Genomic DNA, 19,689 nt, shown 5'->3' with positions numbered 1-19,689 from the left:
ATGGAGAAGAAATAAAGCAAATATGGCAACATGCTAATAACTAGTGAATCTAAATTAAGAAAAACAGAAATTACATTACTCTGAAATCAATGCTATATAGTTACCTCCTTTATAATCTGAAATCTTGTAAGAACCTCTTCTTCGACACCTTTAATTTTACTCAATGCAGTTTCATGTCTGAAAAGTAGTTGTTCTCTTTCAACTAAAAAACGTTCCCGCTTTTGAAGTTCTTCAGCAAACTCCTGTTGTGCTGCAGTTTCACACTGTATTAAAATGTCAGAGTCATGTGTTTTTAGAAAGTACATTCACGACTTCTACAAATTATATTTTATTTACTGAGGTTGTAGCTTAATCAAATGGTGTTTAGGACTACATGGGTCCAAGTAAAATCTGGGCTACAGTAATAGCTGAACTACCACAGCAAGTAAGCTTGCACAGAAATTCTATCTTGCTGCAAAATGACATGACACCATAGTGAGATTCCATTATGAGGACTCTAGATAATGTGGGGTCCAAAATGCATCTGTACCATGAAGAATAATCCTCTATTCAGCTTCAATTCCATGCTCCACTTCAACTTCACCATCTGTTCTTTCCCTATACTCTCCACCCCCTCCCCTTCTTGTCCTTCACTTGGGCTAAAAGACTCCAACCCTGCATTATAGCACTAACCCCAAAGCCACACTGCTCAATACCAATGGAGAAAACACACACCAGAAAAAGTTGTACTATTGTAAATTCAGGGAACCTCTACCAGATTCTCAATGCAGTCCAGAAATCATTTTATATTTTCATGGTTGGCTCGCTCTCTCCTACTCTCCACAGTGCCTATTTCAAACCTTCTCCATTCTTTACTTTGAACATCTCACCTACTACATGATTCTGTGCAGACAGCCTCATCTCTAACTTCACAGGGAAAATAGAAGACAGCAGAAGGAAACACCAACCTCCTGCCCTCAAGACAGGTCTCTCCTTCCCTCCCATTACAAAGGCAGACTCAGGATCTTATTGCCTTCTGCCTTCTCTGGATACTGCTGTGCTGATAATCCCTCTAATATTTTTAATATCTCCAATCTCATTTGAAATGGAGTTGCTCTTGACCATACCCACTGACTGCCTCCCTTTCACAAAATTCTTTAACACTTTTTGTCTACACCTGCTGAGCCCTCTTTATTTCCCAATCACTCCTCAATTTACCTCAATCTGGCCTTTGCCAGCATCCCCCTACTGAAATGACTTACCTATTACTACATTTGAAGGTCACTTTCAGTCCTAATTTTATTGAGTCTCTCAAAAGCATTTTATACGATAGGCCCTTTCTTCCAACTTAAAATAATCTCTTTCACTGGACTCCATGACACCACATTCTCCTGGTTTTCCACCTCACTCTCTGGCCACGGCCTCTCAGCCTCCTTTGCAGGCTCTGCTTCCTTTACTGTCATTTAATTACTAATGTTCCTCAGGATTTGGGCTTAAGTCACTTCCCTTCACATCTTCTCATTCTCTCTGCTTACTTCCCTCCACTCAATGGCAAAATTACCATTTATATGCTAACTGCTCCCAACCTACAATTGCTCAGCTTTTTCTTCTAAGCTCCAAACTCAAGTCCAAACTTCCTATTGAATATCCCCATCTGTATTTAAGGTAGCACAAAATAAACATGTCCAAACTGAATTCAACTAGCCATCAGGGAAATGCAAATCAAAACCACAATGAGGTGTCACTTTACACCCACAGGATGGTCAGAATCAAGAAGACAGATAACAAATGTTGTCAGTGATGTGAAGCAACTGAAACCCTTGTATGCTATTGGCGGGAATGTAAAATGGTGCAGTCATATTGGAAAACGGTCTTGAAAATTCCTCAAAGTTAAACAAAAAGCTACCATATGACCCAGTATTCCACTGCTTCATGTACACTAAAGAGGAATGAAAGCATATGTTCAAACAAAACTTAAACATGAGTGTTCACAGCGGCATTAGTCATAATAGCCAAAAAATGGAAACCCACATGTCCATCAACTGATGGGGAAAAAAAAGAAAATGTGGTATACCTATATAATGGAGTATTCAGTTATAAAAAGGAATAAAATTCTGTCTGATACATGCTGCAACATGGATGAACCTTGAAAATAACACGCTGAGTGAGAGAAGTCAGATATTTCACACACTATGTATGATTCCATTTATATGAAAAGTCCAGAATAAACTAATCTATGGCCAGAAAATAGACTAATGGTTGCCTAGAGCTGAGAGGAGATAGGTGGGGCAGGGGCTAAGGGGGTGTGGGGGGTTAATGAGTAGAGATATCTAAAGAGAAGGGGGTTTCTTACTAGGATAATGAATATATTGTAAAATTGGCTGTGATGATGGTAGAATAACTCTGAATATTCTAAAAATAATTGCACACTTTAAAAAAATTTAAAAAGAGGACCTTCCCAACATGCGAGGACACAGCAAAAAGATGGCTGTCTATGAACCAGAAAGTGGGCTCCCAACAGATAATGAATTTGCCAGAGCCTTGATCTTGCACTTCCTAGTTCTGGAACTATTTGATGCAGGTTCACTATTTCCTTCAGTGCTCAGCAGGCCACTGTGAAGGTACATCACATTTTCCCTTTTTTGGAGATGGCTCAAGATGTATGAAAGTGTTGAATCACTATATTGTAACACTTATATTGAAACTAATATAACACTATATGTTAACTAACTGGAATTAAAATAAAAATTACAATAAAAACTTAAAAAAAAAAGATTCAGTAGACCTTTCTTCTGACTATCATTTCTGGATGTGGAAGCTTTCTGTATGGGACTAGGCCTCTACTGTGGAAATGCAGCAAGACACCTGCCTTCATCTGTCTCAGTGCCAGCAGTTCCTGAGGCAGATATACATAGCCTTGAAAGAAATGAATTCTAGTGCAATCATTAAGAGCCTCCCCACCACTGGTCAACTGTTAACAAAAACGTGCTGGAATTCTTTTATCTCAGTATATGATGAAAGCCAGAAAGTTCTACTATTATGTTTATATTGTTTGACTAACAAAGAACCCTAGAATTCTAGAGAATTGAAACTTAACTCTTGGACACAGGGTTGTTATCTCATATACTTTCAACATTCAGATTTGATATAAAAGAAACCGGTCTTTTTGCTCAAAGTCTTGGGTATGCACCTACAGATTACTATCCTGGTTCGCTTAAAAATATGGTCTTACCATTACTGTCTAAACTCCGAAACATCTTAATGGATTTAATACTCAAAGGCAAAAAATGCAAACTACAACATCAGTAAGATAGCTATCATTTATGGGGGAAAGACAACTCCAGGATGTTGCTGATGGGAACGTAAATAAATAGGCACAGTCACTTTGGAGAATTTGGTAGCAACCTGCTACTACTACTTCTTACAGGTTAAGGACATTTAAACAGAGCTGTTTGTAAAATATAAACTCCACCTTGTATATTCATATAGAAATAAATAAATAGGGGCGCCCGGGTGGCTCAATCGGTTGAGTCTCTGTCTTCAGCTCAGATCATGATCCCAGGGTCCTGGGATCAAGGACCCCCTTGTCAGGCTCCCTGCTCAGAGAGGAGCCCGCTTCTCCTTCCTCCTCTGCCCTCCCACCCCTGCTCATGTGCTCTCAAATAAATAAAATCTTTCAAAAAAAAAAAAAGAAAGATAGAAAGTAACGGTGGTTTATTTAGAGGCCAGGATGCTACATGGCAGTTAAAATAAACGAACTAGAACTACATTTGCCAAATATGTAAATCTCAAAAATATAGATGAATGAAGCAAGGAAGTTGCAAAAAGAAATCCACAATATGTCATTACTTATGTAACATTTTAAAATATTCAAAGCGATACATAGATAAAAATACATAAAAGTGTTAAAACGGGACATAGTGGATCCACACTAATTTCAAGGGAGTGCTGAATCCTTGGGAAAAGGAAGAGGATATGGGATGGAAGAAGGCTGTTTGAACTCTAATTGAAGTATTTTATTTCCTTTAAAAATATCAAACAGAATTATTAATAAAATGTTAGCATTATGCAATATGGGCAATGGAAATACAGTTGATATTATAATATTCTCTATGTTTTTCTGTATGTCCTAAGTATTTTACAAACTTTCAAAAACCAAAACAGTGTTACTTAGAAAAATATTGCAAATGAAAAGATAATATTCATAATAAAGGAATTACTTCCTACACAAAAATTAAAGTTATAAATCTCAAAAAACAATCTTCTTTCTCTCCAGTTTTGGTTCCCTATCTTAAGCAAAAAGTAGAATCATTTATCCAATAATCAAAAGAATAAACCTGCATTTCATCTTTGGCTAAAACCCTACTGCATAGCTTCCACATCAAAACAATCTCCATGACTTTATGGATCCCCCTCTTAAAAATGTTTAGAATCCATCCACTTCTTTCTATCCCTAAGACCCTCATCCTAACCCAAGACACCATCAGGATACCCACATCTCTTCACACTCTGCCCTCTCTCTAGATCTCACCTACTGGTGACAGCTTTAAATATCTGTATGTAAATGACTCCCAATTTAGACACCCATCCAAGACATATGTTCTAAATGCCAAGCTGATATATTTATTTACATTAGGTCTCCATTAAAGTCTCAAACCTAATCCATTCCAAACTAGAATCTTGATCTCCCTCCCCATATTCATTCTTCCTCCAAGTTGTACAAACCAGAAACGTGAAAATTATCCTAGACACCTATTCTCCCTATACCACATCAAACTTGTAACACCAAGTCTAACCCATTTTACCCCCAAAAGCCCCCCAATTCCACTTCTCTGCCTCCACCCAGTCTAAGTTACCATCACCTCTTACCTGCACTACTATGGTAGGATATCCTACGGTCTCCCAACTTCCACACCTATGCCCCTCCAACCCATTGATTTAAGCATACTTTAGATTAAGCAACTCCCCTGCTCTAAAAATCTTCAGTTACCTACTACATTTTCCTTGAATGAATATATCATCATGCTTCTGGGGCTTCTCATACTAGACCATCACAATCTAGTAGGGATAATCCCCTACTCTTCCTCCAGGGTATAAGTTAAATGATACTTTCTCAGAAGACCTTACCAATCTATCCTAATCAGGTTTCATATTTATTATACCTGAATTATTCACTTAAATTTATAAAATTGTAACTCTACGGGTAACTCACAATTTATTCTAATAAGCTATGTATGACAAGAACCATATATACTTATCTACTTCTATCTATTCAACACTAAGTATGCAAAGGTATATTAGCAAGTGTTCAAACATATGTTGAATGAACATACATGTTCATGAACAATATATGATAAAATGTGTATACTAATGATGACCAACACAAGACTAAAAAAAATTTTTAAGTTAGATTCGACCATTGATTAAACAAGATGAATCCACTGCACTTCATATTTTTAAAAATATTTGTCTTTGTTGTGTTTGCAGTAAATGATATATCTTTACAACTTTGCTTATTCTTTCTTATCTCAGAAAGTATCAGCAAAGGAATCTTCCCAATGCACTATTTATTACTCTGTCACTCATTTGCTTAAAAACCTGTAGTAGCCAGCCTGAGTGTTCTTTCCCCAGGCTGGCAAATTCTGTCTGACAAATCGCTCCTTCCCAAAAACCTCCCATCCCCAACTCTTGCCACCTGAATGCCCTTTTCACTCCCCTCCTCTTTAAATTCTACCTCAGTCAAGTACCAAATTATGTCTCTCCCTGAACTGTTCTACAGTGATTTTAGGCCAAAATAATCTTTTTCTGAAATGATATGGTAATTATAATCTGAATAATTCAGACAAAATGAGATATTGGAGTATTTTTTTTAGATATTGGTTTTTTAAAAATGTTTATTTCCTTGTATACAAATATAATAGAATTCCAACTAGAACAATTTTGGTCAGGAACTGTGTATTTTTTTTTTTTTAAGATTTTTTATTTATTTATGTGACAGAGAGACAGCCAGCGAGAGAGGGAACACAAGCAGGGGGAGTGGGAGAGGAAGAAGCAGGCTCCCAGCCAAGGAGCCCGATGTGGGACTCGATCCCGGAACGCCGGGATCACGCCCTCAGCCGAAGGCAGACGCTTAACGACTGCGCTACCCAGACGCCCCAGGAACTGTGTATTACACATACTTTTACTCCCTTCTGTACTCCCACCTAGTGGACACTTGATAAATACATGAATTACACCCTTTAGAAACAAAAAAAATCCCAAAGACAAAGACCAATGCTCTGAATCGAATTTTGGTGAGACTGACAAGAGAACTTCCTAGGTATACGTATGTAAAACAATGAATCAGGAACACTAAAGCACACTTTAGGGGCACTTGGCTGGCTCAGCTGGAGGAGCATGTGACTCAGGGTTGTAAGTTCGAGCCCCACGCTGGGTGTAGAGATTACTAAAAAAAAAATAAACTTAAAAAAAAATACACTTTACCGACAGATTTTTAGTTCTTAAGCAAAGATGGGATGGAAATAAAGAAACAAACACAAAACAAAAAAAGTCTGACATCTAAGAAATACACCTATACATAATAACACCATTTATTTTTTTCCTCAGCTATGAATTTTTCCCTTCAATAACTGTAATAAATTTGTGTTTGTTCCCTTTTGACTTTGTCTTGACACACTTATCTAAAATAATTAAAATTAAATACTCTGTATTCAAATTTTATATATGTTTGGTGCTTAGAACATAAATATATCTGAATTCTCGGGGCGCCTGGGTGGCTCAGTCGTTAGGCGTCTGCCTTCTGCTCAGGTCATAATCCCAGCGTTCTGGGATCGAGCCCCACATCGGGCTCCCTGCTTAGTGGGAAGCCTACTTCTCCCTCTCCCACTCCCCCTGTTTGTGTTCCTTCTCTCGCTGCCTCTCTTTCAAATAAATAAACAAAATCTTTAAAAAATAAATAAATATATAAATCTGAATTCTCAATTCAGTTTTTAGTTCTTACCTGCAGTTTCTGGTGTATTTGAAATAATTCATCATAGATCTGATTTATCTGATGTGGAAGTATTCTCTGCTTGTTTGGTGTTTTAGATGTCGAACAGCTGACCCATCTCAGAGGGGAGTCACTTGCATTATTACAACATTCAGTCCAATTTCTTGAATTTGATGCCAAATTAGTTGGCTGGGCAACTGCTAAAAAAGAAATTTAATTATAAAGCTTATTACTTTGCAGTTTTAAATATTCACAGACAGAGGACTCTTCAGGAACAGTTACTTTAAATATAAATTATAGTATTGTTAAAAAGTCTCCAGTACTAAAAACAGTATGGAGATTCCTCAAAAAGTTAAAAATAGAGCTACCCAACAACCCAGCAACTGCACTACTAGGTATTTATCCAAAGGATACAAAAATAGTGATTCGAAGGGGCACATATACCTCACTGTTTATAGGAGCAACGCCCACAATAGCCAAAATGTGGAAAGGGCTCAGATGTCCATCGACAGATAAATGGATAAAGAAGATATGGTATATATCTACAATAGAATATTACTCAGCCAGCAAAAAGCATGAAGTCTTGCCATTTGCGAGGACATGGATGGAACTACAGGGTATTATGCTAAGCGAAATAAGCCAAAGACAAATACTGTATGATTTCCACTCATAGGTGGAATTTAAGAAACAAAACAGATGGGGAAGGAAAGGAAAGGAAAAATAAAATAAGATAAAAACAGAGAGGGAGTCAAACTATAAGAGACTATAAGAGACTCTTAACCAAAGGAAAGGAAAAATAAAATAAGATAAAAACAGAGAGGGAGTCAAACTATAAGAGACTATAAGAGACTCTTAACCAGAGGGAACAAACTGAGGGTTGTTGGAGGGGAGGTGGGTGGGGGGAAGGGATAACCAAGTGATAGGCATTAAGGAGGGCACTTAATGTAATGAGCACTGGGTGTTACAAGCAATCAAGGAATCACTATAATTCTACCCCTGAAACTAATACACTGTATGTTAACTAAATTGAATTTAAATAAAAAAAATGTTTTTAAGTCTCCAGTATTATATGCAGGAAGAATTATATAGCAAATGTGGTAAAATGTTAAAATTTAGAAAATCTGTGTGAAGGCCTTAGAAATTCTCTATGCTCTTTCAGCGAATTTTCTGTAAGTCTGAAATTATTTCAAAATGGATTTTAAAGTGTGTGAAAACACTCACATATTAACTGCCTAGGCCAAGAAATGTAGAGTTACCTCAGAAACCCCTGATCACATTCCTTTCTCTCCCCTAAACCAAATTAACCACTAACCCAAATATAGCATTAATCATTGCTTTATTTTTTAAAAGTTTTTACTATTTGGGTAAAGATAAAAAAAATTTTAAGACCTTGTTTTGGTTGGTTTTAAACCTTATATAATAATGTCTGTAATTTATATAATGATGTAATTATGTAATTTCTATAACCTCTTTTAAATATGTTCTTGTATTAATGACAGAATCGGGTTCACAAATCTTCACTACTTTATCCTATTTTATATTTTTATATGCCAACATTCTACTACAGGTGGATATTTGAACTCTTCGTCTACACAGGTGATCTACAGTCTTGCACATGGCTGCTGGTACACATGTTCAAGAGTTTCTCCAGGGTATATGAACTAACAGCAACATTGCTGGACCATAGGGGACATGTGCAGGTTCAACTGTGCCAGTGATGCCAAACTGCTTCCAAAGTGGTTATATTAATTTACTCTCCCAACAGCAATGGATGAGCAAGTTTCTCTTGCTTCACTTCTTTGCCAACACTGTATTGCCAGAATTTATTTTCTGTTAGTACTGAAAGTGGTTTTAACTTGCATTAGCCTTCCTGGGAACCCTAGCTTTAAGAAGGGGGTCTCCTATTGTACTCCCCATCTTGGACAGAACTTAGGGAGCCAAAATAAAAAAATAACACCAATTTTTAACAAAGAAAAAAGTTTTAGGGCACCTGGGTGGCTCAGTCTGTTAAGCACAAACTCTTGATTTCTGCTTAGATCGTGATCTCAGAGTAGTGAGATCAAGCTCCACATGGGGCTCTGCACTCCGCAGGGAGTCCACTTGGGATTCTTTCTTCCTCTCCCCCTGCTCCCACTCCCCTACATGTGCATGCAAGCGGGTGACTCTCTAATAAATAAATAAATCTTCAAAAAAAAAGAAAAGAAAAAGTTTTACTTCACTCACTTCAGCAAATACCCTTAAAGTGAAAGACAGTTTCATTTTTTAAAAGATCTTATTTACTTATTCATTCATTCATTCATTCAGAGAGAGAGAGAGAGAGTGCAGGAGGGGGAGCAGGGGCACAAGGAGAGGAAGAAAGAATCCCAGGTGACTCCAGTGGAGCACAGAGCCCTACACTGGGCTGGATCCCAGGACCCTGAGATCACAACCCCAGCTGAAATCAAGAGTCAGATGCCCAACCGACTGAGTTACCCTGGCGCCCCTAAAGTGAAAGACACTTTCACTACTTTGCTTGCCTCTCTAGGTTCCCATCTCACAATTCCTAGCTTAAATATTCCTTAATTATGTCAACTTTTAAATACATTCAACTTTTTTCTTACATTATTCTATATTTTCAATTATTTTTCAGTGGGAAAATCCACCATGTAGCAAGAAACACAACTCCAGGCAGAATTACTTTTCACTTTCCTCAAATGCTGAGATGAATGGGAAGAGGATGAAGGAGAGTGGGAAGGGAGAAATAAGCATGTGTTATATGTAGACAAGGTATGCCCAGAAGAGATGCACAAAGGCTATCAAAGGGGCAACACTGTTCTCAAAGTCTTGCAGCCAAGAGGAAGCCATTTCTGGTTGCCTATTTCCATGAAATGCTGACAAAACTATGACATGCAGAGAGAGTTACTAAAGAAGTGCCTGAAGAAGCTATACCTTAAGAAATCTGGAGTACCATCTTAAAATATTAAAGGATTACTCAAATCTAGCACAGTTTTTAGTGACTTTCTAACAAATACTGATAGGAAAAAATATGAAGAAATTATAAAAAGTATTCAATTGATTACTAACTTATTTTGATAATTTTGAGAGCATAGGAATACTACTGAAAAATAATGAAGTTTATTTTCCACTTCTCCTTCAGTCACTAATAAGTACAGTTACTATCTCATGGCTTACAAAAATGCAGAACACAGAAATATACAGACACCTGAGGATCAGTGTTATTACTATGAGATAAACTTTATGTGCTCTACTTGACAAAGCTACTGTTTTTAAGATTTTATTTTTAAATAATCTCTATACCCAATGCGGAGCTCAAACTTACAACCCTGAGATCAAGAGTCACATGCTCTACCTACTGAGCCAGCCAGATGCCCTGACAAAGCAACTTTTTAAGAACTGTTCTAAAATGATTATCTCTTTTACCTTTTTCTGTGTCTTTAAAAGATTGTTTGGTTATTTTGGAGGTATTAATTCTGTGTTCATTCTCAATTAACTCTTCTTTTGTTTCTCGTTGCTTCAAATCTTGAAAAGAATCCAGTTCATCATCTAGGCTTTAAAAAAAAAATCTATCACAACATTCTGGAAGTTTTCTATAGCATTTTAAAAAGATAAAACTGCTTTTCAAATATTAACAGCATAACAATTTTAAAAAATGTAACAAGTTGGGGCGCCTGGGTGGCACAGCGGTTGAGCGTCTGCCTTCGGCTCAGGGCGTGATCCCGGCGTAATGGGATCGAGCCCCATATCAGGCTCTTCTGCTATGAGCCTGCTTCTTCCTCTCCCACTCCCCCTGCTTGTGTTACCTCTCTCACTGGCTGTCTCTGTCCTGTCGAATAAATAAATTAAAAAAAAAAAAATCTTTAAAAAATGTAACAAACATTTTTAAAAATGGAAAACAAAATGTGGAAAGTAAGTCACTGATCCTAAAAGGTCACTATAGTTATCTTTCTACATATTCCAATGGGCTTAATTTAAAATGACATATACCTGTAGAATGCTCTACAACTGCCAAACTCTTTCTTTTGATTCCTAATACTTCTGTGAGGTAGATGTAACAGGTACTGTTAGCTATAATTTTAGCTAAAAGAACCAACATTTAACAGGAGGAAACTAAAACCTAAAAAATTTAAATAACTGACACATAACATAACTAGTAAAAGGTAAAGCAGAACTAGAATCTCAGGTGTTCTCTCCAAAAAGATGATCTCAAAGTTGAAATTTCTAGAGCAGTGCTGCTCAAAGAAATATAATTCAAGTCACATAAGGCAATTTAAAATTCTCTAGCAGCCGTATTAAAAACATAAAGACACAAAATTTTAACACTGTTAAACCCAGTATATCTAAAAGATTATTTTAATATATAATCACTATTAAAAATTATTAAGGTATTTTGCATTCTTTTATCCATCTTTGAAATCCGGTGAATATTTCGTACTTATATTTCAAGTACTCAATAGCCTCCTGTGCCCTGTGGCTACTATGCTAGACAGCACTATAATTCCAGATTAGATCATAACTAGAGATTGTGAAAAAAACGGTCCAACGTCATAAAAACTTTCACAGTTCAAAAGCTTCAAGTTATAACTTGAAATTATACCGAGCATTTATGATAACAAAAATAATAAAACTATCAGTTATAAAATATAAGAAAATAATTTCCAGAAATTCATAATTATCTCAAAACAATTTTTACTTTCCTTACTCTATATTCAATCTACCTTATGTTCAAATCTTAAATCCAGATCAACAAAAGTACTTTGTGAATGCCAAATAAAATAGTAGTAACAATGTTAATAGCACATTTGAATGCTTTTCTATGTACTAAGCACTGTTCTAAGTGCTTTACATGAATTAAATCATCTAAGCAGAAAATGAGGCAATTATATAAAAAATTCAAGCTCCCAAATACCAATTACATTAATAATTTACAAATATTTCCAGCATAGTTATCTTTTCTTCTCCCCATGATTATCTCAACATTTCATTTTGTGTATGTATACATCTTTATAGTTTAACATGATTTCAAAACATTTACCCCTTCTTGATAACCACAGCACCTCCTTCTGCCACATATTTATGGCATTTAATTGTATCTAATTCGGAACTTTATTCCACCTTAGCTTCCACTGTTTTTATACTGGTTTCAGCCACTCACAGCCCAGCACTCTGCATATTTGTAGTTAGCATTTCCCTAGGCTGATTTCTTAATCTATTTCTCTCAACTACCTAAAATACAACTTACCACACTAGTAGACACACAATGGATGCTGAGTGAAATATCTCCGTCTAACACACTTGCATTCATTTTTATCCTAGCTCCTTTAAATAAAAAAAAGGGAGCAGGGTCTTCATTTGGGTCCTGGATGAACAACCATAAAAATAATTGTTCATCTTTCATACTGTATAAATAACTTTCCATTATACCACCAAACGTAACGCTAGGTTTATGCTTTTACCACGGAGATTCTCAGTAAAAATTAATAAATCAGTCTCTTCAACCATTCAGCGGGCTCCAGACCGCTTGTACTTCCTCTCAGAAAAAAAAGCAAAGACATGAACAATCCACCCTTTAATCTCTCAGTTTTTTTTAGATACCGAAGGGAGAGCAATACTAAGGATTCAAGGTACTTTACCAATTCACATTTAAGCGTTTGAATGAACTACAAAGAGGTGTTGTGCAATGCTTTCTTTCATCAGAATAACATCTTAATGATGAACCCACTTTATCTCCAGATGAGAAGATATCCAAATCATCTGCTGACAAAAAAGAAAATAGCAGAGATTACTAAAGTCAGATACTAATCTCATTCTAGGCTTCTAAAGGTAAGGCAGCAAAATTACCTAATGATTTCTTATCTGTATGTTTCTGTAATGCAAACTTCAGAAAACAGGCATCAAATCTTGTATTTATATAGCACTTTACTGATTTCAAAATGCTCTTTCATTTATTACCTTATTCGATCTTAGCAACAACCAGCTTACTCTGAAGTAAGCAAAATAGGTGTGTTTCACCCTAATGATGTAAAGTCTAAGGACCAGAGAAGTTACATGAATTTATCTGAGTAACAGAACCAGCAAATGGAAAGATTAAAATTCAGAAAGCAGTTTTCTTTCTACCTAATCATTATATTTCATCAGTCCTCAAATATTAAACATTTTATAATTTTATATGTTTTAAACACTAAACTTTTTATTAGATACAGAGAGAGTACAAGTGGCAGGTCAGAGAGAAAGGGAGAGAGAATCTCAAGCTGACTCTGCGCTGAGCATGGAGCCCAACACAGGCCTTGATCTCACAAGATCCTGAGATCCTGACCTGAACCGAAACCAAGAGTCAAGACACTTAACTGACTGCACCACCCAGGCGCCCCTAAACACTAAACATTTAACAGACTATTAGCCTATGTCTAAATTCAGTGACTAAAAGGCAAAGAGAGCTTCTCTAATAAGAAATTTAGAAATATTTTTAAAAATTTTTTTGGAATTATCTGATTTTTTAAAAATTAGTTTCAGAGGTAGAACTTAGTGATTTAACAGCTGCATATAACACTCAGTGCTCATTACGTCAAGTGCCCTCCTTAATGCTGATCACCCAATTATCCCTTCCCCCCCACCCACCACCCTCCAGCAACCCTGTTTGTTTCCTATAGTAAAGAGTCTCTTATCGTTTGCCTCCCTCTCAATTTTCATCTTATTTTATTTTTCCTTCCCTTCCCCTATATTCATGTTTTGTTTCTTAAATTCCATATGCGTGAAATCATATGGTATTTGTCTTTCTCTGACTTATTTCGCTCAGCAAAATACCCTACAGTTCCATCCATGTCGTTGAAATGTATGCATCCCTCTCTACGTGCATGTTTACCCCATCAGAAATTAAATGGGCTATGTTTTTTAGTTATATTTTAAAAAGTTGGAAATTTGAGGGCAAATTTCAAAACTAGAATACGATTTTAAGATATTTTTAAGACACTAGACTCAGTAATCACCGGGTTTTTTTTTTTTTCATACTGAAGGAATGTTTTGGAAGTGTTTACAAAATTTCAAAATGAAATAAACTGGAAAAAAATGAAATCCTCTAATCTACCAACTGATAAACTTTTAAAGATACTGTTTCTGCTGACATCACCTCAAAATTTGATGATTATACTTACTAGTAAAAATATCACTGAAGAAGTATCAACAAATCAAAAGACTAATGGTTAATTAGCTATATATATTAGTTTCAAATTACCACATAATGTTCCAACCCACCCAATCTCACATTATAATTATCTTTATCAAGTACATTTGATAAATCCTTCCAGTGCAACAATTATTACCCCTGTAACTTGGAAAGTTTATGCCTTAAAAAAATAGCAATTAGTTTTCTTTACCTAATATACTGTTTAATTTTTAACATTTTTAAAGGCAAAAATGTTGTGACTGAAACACCAAAAAAAATTCATTCAATTTGATTTTACCCCCAAAATCTTGATTACTATTAGTTCATTACCCAAATGAAAAAAGCTTAGTATCACAAGATATCTAGCACTTAGTCTTAAGCCTAAACATTTTTTAAAATGTTTTCTCTCAAATTAAATTTGTTAAAACCTCCAAATGTACAAAATACTTCATCAGCTTACCTGGGGAGGTTAGCGATCTTCTCTTCCATTTAGCCTGATCAAAACCTGAAAAATCATACTTAAAAGAAAAAGACGTATTTAATTTATACACTAAGAATCAACCTACAGTCTCAAAAGAGTTCCCCACAAATAATATATTAAGTACAAGAGATAATTACAAAGGGTAGAGTGGACAAATCTGATAGACACTACCTTAACCCAGCGGTCAAAGTTAATATCACCAATAATGGGACAAAGCAACATCACATGCCTCCTAATGAACAGGAGCAACGCATACATCACTCCTGCCAAAAATGCATAAAACCCGTATCTATCTAATCATACGGTGTATTCATCAGAGAAATTCAGTTGTCCTAGTCTTCAAAAATACCAACATTACAAAAGGCAAAGACTTAAGAACCTGTTCCAGAATAAAGGCAACAGAAGAGAAAACCAAACGCAATGCTCATTTTTAGACTGTATCTGCACCGGGAAAAAAATTTTACAAAGGACATTATTGAGATAATTGGTGAAATTTGAATATGAACTATACATTACATATTATTGTATAAACGGTAAGTCTCTTTTAATTCGTTACTGTGGATATATAAGAGAATATCCTTATTCCTAGAAAATACAATCAAGTATTTATATTTGGGGATAAAAGTATCACAGTGCCTGCAAGTCACCCTTCAACAGTTCAGGGCGAAAATCTGTGTATGTAAAGTCAAAACTAGGAAGATAATAACGCAAATGTGGCAAAATGTTAACAACTGGTGAAGCCAAACAAAGTGTTCAGAGGAGTTCTTTGTATTCTTCCAACTTTAAGTTTGGAATTACGTCCAAATAGGAAGGTTTTTAAAGGAATTAAAATTGCTTTTTGAACTCCACACAAGTCACCGTAAATAAAAGTGTCATACCACCATGTCTGATACATCGTAAACCTTCAAGAGTTTATGGTGAAGGAATTTTCCTGATAGAATTCGTTTCTCCCGCATACGGAGCATCCGCGGCCACGAAGGACTTCCGCTCCTCAGGCTACCTTTCGCTAACCCGGCTTCCGGCAGAGCGGCTCGAGGCCCGCAGAGTGGCGCCTGGGGCCTTCCGCACCCCGGCGCGGAGGCTTCGGACGCCGCTGCCGGGCGAGCTGGTTCACACCTGCAGGAACTGGCCCGCGGACCCAGGGACCGGCCGAGGTGAAGGGCGAGCCCTCACCTCGGCGAAGCGGCTGCCCCCTAATCCGTAGCGGCTTTTGAGACGCTCCACTACCAAATCCTGCCCCGGCGGCTTCACTAGCCTCGGCTCCATGGCGCGCCGATGCCACCGTTGTCTCCCGGTGAACAGCTTCAAACACAAGGCGGCGGGGCGCCCAGGGGCGGAGCTCGCGTAACGGAACGGCGACGGGACGCACGGCACGCCCCCCCCCTCGGGGTCAAGCGCAACGCCGAAGCGCAAGGAGGCCGAGCCTGACCTGGGCGGGGACGGGGGTGGGGGGGAGGGGGTGGTCCCAGGAGCGCGGCCGCTTAAGCGGAGCCCAGGGGCCGCCAGAGGCGGAGGCGAGGGAGAAGCGCCGAAGTTGGAGTCCCTGTCTCTCACTCTCTATACTGTTACAAACGTTTTTAATGACTAATTCTTTTACTACTGAGTTATTCGGGCTGATAAATGGCGTTTTATCTTTTGTCTTAAAAAGTTTTTGCTGCTTGTTTTCCTCGGTCGTGTCCAAGGCACCGAAAAATAGGATCGTCCCCAGCAGACACCTTAGCAGGTGTGGCCCCTCACAGGAGGGCCTCGCCCAGCCGTAGCCTCAGGCACTCCCACGGCTTCACGGGAAGACACCATTTTCTCCGTTACCTGTGCGCCTAGCATGCATGTGGGAATGCGCACACGCTACGTCCACAGACGACGCGTCACCAGGATGGTCCGAACTTGACTGTGGCAACCCCCTCTTGCCTCTAATACAGCTTACGTGTATTTAGGGTGCGTTTGGACATACGAAAATAAAAAAACGTAATGGCTTTTACTAACTAAAAAGAGGCAAAAATCAAGAACATATCGTACTGCAAAGAATGCTCAAAAAGGACTACTCCCTCATTTCCCTTGCATTGACCTGGGTTCCATATGTGTATTAAAAACCGGTATTAGAATGTAAGTTCCCTGTACGAATGTAATGAATGTAAGAGCATGTACTTTTTTTTTTTTTTTAACGGCTTTTCCCAATACCTATACCTAGAACAGGGCCAAACATTTGCAGGTGCTCAATATTTATTGGGATGGTATACCAACCGAAATCCTCTATTAAACAGAGCCTAACTGAAAGGAGTAACTGAATAACCACTTAATTTCTCTCATTTATACAATTAAACTAGTGATCCTTTTCTTTTTTTTTTTAAAGATTTTTTAATTTATTTATTCGACAGAGAGAAACAGCCAGTGAGAGAGGGAACACAAGCAGGGGGAGTGGGAGAGGAAGAAGCAGGCCCATAGAGGAAGAGCCTGATGTGGGGCTCGATCCCACAACGCCGAGGTCACGCCCTGAACCGAAGGCAGATGCTTAACCGCTGTGCCACCCAGGCGCCCCGATCCTTTACTTTTCTAAATTGTGAATGTTCAACAGCACGTCTGGACTAAGAAATCCTAGATTCTCTGGAATATCTTTCAAGTTCTTCAAATGCCAAAGTTTTAGAAGATCATTTTAATAAAGTAGTTACTTGAAAATTATACCAATACTCTTTGCCATCAAATATTACTTCTTGTACAAATAATTTTTATACTCTATTTTAAACAGATTTCTAATGAGACAATATAAAGTCGAGCCAGTTGGGGGAAAAAGTACATGTCGTTGTCGATTTATACTACATTAGCAATTAAATAACAAAGAGAAATCACAAAGTCCTTTCCTGAAATGTGACATTAAGTCTTTGTCATTAATGCCCCAAGCCATCTTTGAATCATCTTTGGAATACTAATGCTGGAAAACAGTTTACATGTTGTTTAATAAATTTTGGTCCAAGCATTAACTTTTAAAACTCTTTAGTTCATAGTCTTAATGTTTTAGGATAGCACAGAAAATAGTGTAACCGGATTTCTCTATCTAAGGTACACTTGCCTTTACTTGGAATTTATTCTAAAATTATGATAAAGGCATGAGCTGTCCCAGCTGAAAAACGACCACACACTTTATATCAACTTATATGACACAGGTCTCCAAAGAAGCCAATTCTTAATATTAAATGTGCATATATGTAGTCCATGGTGTTCTTTAAGGTTCAGGTAATTTCAACTGATACAGTGGACTAGGTTTATTTCAGTTACCTAGCTTTGTGGCCAAGTGGATTTAGTTACAGTATTCCATCACTCATTATACACACCACACATGACATCCCCCTCCTCCTCTATCTGGTGGCTGAACAGGTATTATATGATAACCTATTTCCAAATCCCCAAACAGCGGAATAATGCCACTGTCTTTCACTAAACAAAATGAGATGGGAAGAACACAGGAGGGTAGAAGGCAGTCACTGTTGGTAATCAGAATACACAAAATTTTGTGCTCTAGATTCTTTGTAGCTTTATATTCAATAGGATGATGAGAACATCTCCCCCTCTCCCCCTGGCCACGCCCCTCTGCGGCCTTTTTAGCAGTTTGCCTAACTTTTGATACTAGTCATTTCCAAATAAATTTTGTGTGTATGTACCAAACTTGAAAAGAAGTCGCTTTCTTGGGAGCTTTGGAAATATGTGGCAGTCTGATTTACAGAACTTTAATTGTCCTCCTTACTTTGGCTCTAGAATGAACAAACAACTAGATGCACAAGTAATAAATTTTTTAAATGTCATGGCTGTTAACAATTGTCACTTTATTTTTGCTACAAAATTCACCAGAAAAAGGTACTGCAACAATCTAGTATAAAGCAAATCTTTAACCAAAGAACATGGTATAGACCTTTTTAAAATAGTCATACTTTATCACAATAACTGCAAGGAAAAATTCAAGTTCTATCAGAACCAAGCTGCAGTCTGAGGTAGTAGAAACAGATGACAGAAAAGTTAAAAAACAAAAACCAACAAAAAAACTAAGGAAATACTTGTTTAAAATGTAAAAATTAATTTAATACCTTTGAAAGGGCACAGGAAACTACATATCATTTTAAGAAAAGAAGGTACTCTACTTAAAAGTTAATTTAACTATACAGGAGGTGCAAGGATTATAGAAGAGCACTTTGGTTAAGTCTCTACCCTCTGTGGCTCTACCCATTCATAAGTGAGTCTCTATGCATAAATGAGCACACCAATCATTAAAATTACCAAATATATTTCAAATCTAAAATAAAAATTATCCAAGTTGTGGTCCCTTTATTCAAATTTTAAGTTTATCCATGCAGGAAGTCCAATATCTTAAAAGGTAAAATTAAATTGCATATATCATATTCCTTCAATAGTCTGAGAAGGTCTATTGCTTTTAACAAGATTAGTATTATTCCATTTTAATACAGATATGTCAGGAGTACATAAACACAAGTACACCTGATTTACACCAGTGTTTAAACTTTTATTTCACACCATGCAAGGTCAATTATAACACATTAAAAAGTGACAACAGCTATAAGCTGCAATTTTACATTTATACATTGGAAACGTCCATTTTCAAAAGCTGAACATAATTACCATATTGTCACAACAGCTAAGCTTCAATTCAACTGTTTATACAGGTAGAATTTACTATGAAAAACAATGATTTTATATCTGTCCACATTCTGTGATACTAATTCTTCGACTAACAGACCCTTTAGGAGACCCAAATGATTCAATCTTTTTCACAGTATCCATGCCATCCTTAACAAACCCAAATACTACATGCTTAAAGTCCAAATGTTCTGCTTTTTTCAGTGTTATAAAAAACTGAGAATTATTGGTATCCCGACCTCGATTGGCCATTGACAGTAACCCAGGACCAGTATGTTTCACATCAAAATTTTCATCTTCAAATTTATCTCCATAGATAGACCGTCCTCCTGTTCCATCATGTTTGGTGATATCTCCTCCCTGAAAGAAGATTTCAATTAAAAAAATAAAATAATAAAATAGACACAGATCTATCACTACACATTAGTCCTAAAAACAGCT

The 19,689-nt window shown here is 37.0% G+C and overlaps 2 protein-coding genes across 8 annotated transcripts in view; both read right to left on the bottom strand.

Annotated features, from left to right (window-relative positions):
* The window catches only part of CCDC138 (coiled-coil domain containing 138), a 162,476-nt gene extending 146,505 nt beyond the window's left edge, over positions 1–15,971 (bottom strand). The window contains exons 1-6 of one of the 7 annotated variants that reach the window (XM_040623684.1): positions 15,781–15,971; positions 14,587–14,644; positions 12,598–12,721; positions 10,388–10,515; positions 6,980–7,167; positions 105–263 (exon numbers count right to left, since the gene is read on the bottom strand). In XM_040623684.1, coding sequence (XP_040479618.1) covers positions 105–263; positions 6,980–7,167; positions 10,388–10,515; positions 12,598–12,721; positions 14,587–14,644; positions 15,781–15,873 — 750 coding nt within the window. In that variant the 5' untranslated portion in view covers positions 15,874–15,971. Of the gene's footprint in view, positions 1–104; positions 264–6,979; positions 7,168–10,387; positions 10,516–12,597; positions 12,722–14,586; positions 14,645–15,485; positions 15,747–15,780 lie in introns of those variants that run through there. The other 6 variants (XM_040623677.1, XM_040623678.1, XM_040623679.1 and 3 more) reach the window with 6 other exon arrangements.
* Positions 15,972–18,401: 2,430 nt separating this feature from the next.
* The window catches only part of RANBP2 (RAN binding protein 2), an 83,312-nt gene continuing 82,024 nt past the window's right edge, over positions 18,402–19,689 (bottom strand). The window contains exon 29 of the mRNA XM_040623675.1: positions 18,402–19,608. Within this exon, the coding sequence (XP_040479609.1) occupies positions 19,303–19,608 (306 nt within the window). The 3' untranslated portion in view covers positions 18,402–19,302. The remainder of the gene's footprint in view (positions 19,609–19,689) is intronic.

The sequence above is a fragment of the Ursus maritimus genome, unplaced genomic scaffold, assembly GCF_017311325.1.
Source record: "Ursus maritimus isolate PB19 unplaced genomic scaffold, ASM1731132v1 scaffold_6, whole genome shotgun sequence".
NCBI classification, from domain to species: domain Eukaryota; kingdom Metazoa; phylum Chordata; class Mammalia; order Carnivora; family Ursidae; genus Ursus; species Ursus maritimus.
This window is presented reverse-complemented; position numbering and strand designations above follow the sequence as displayed.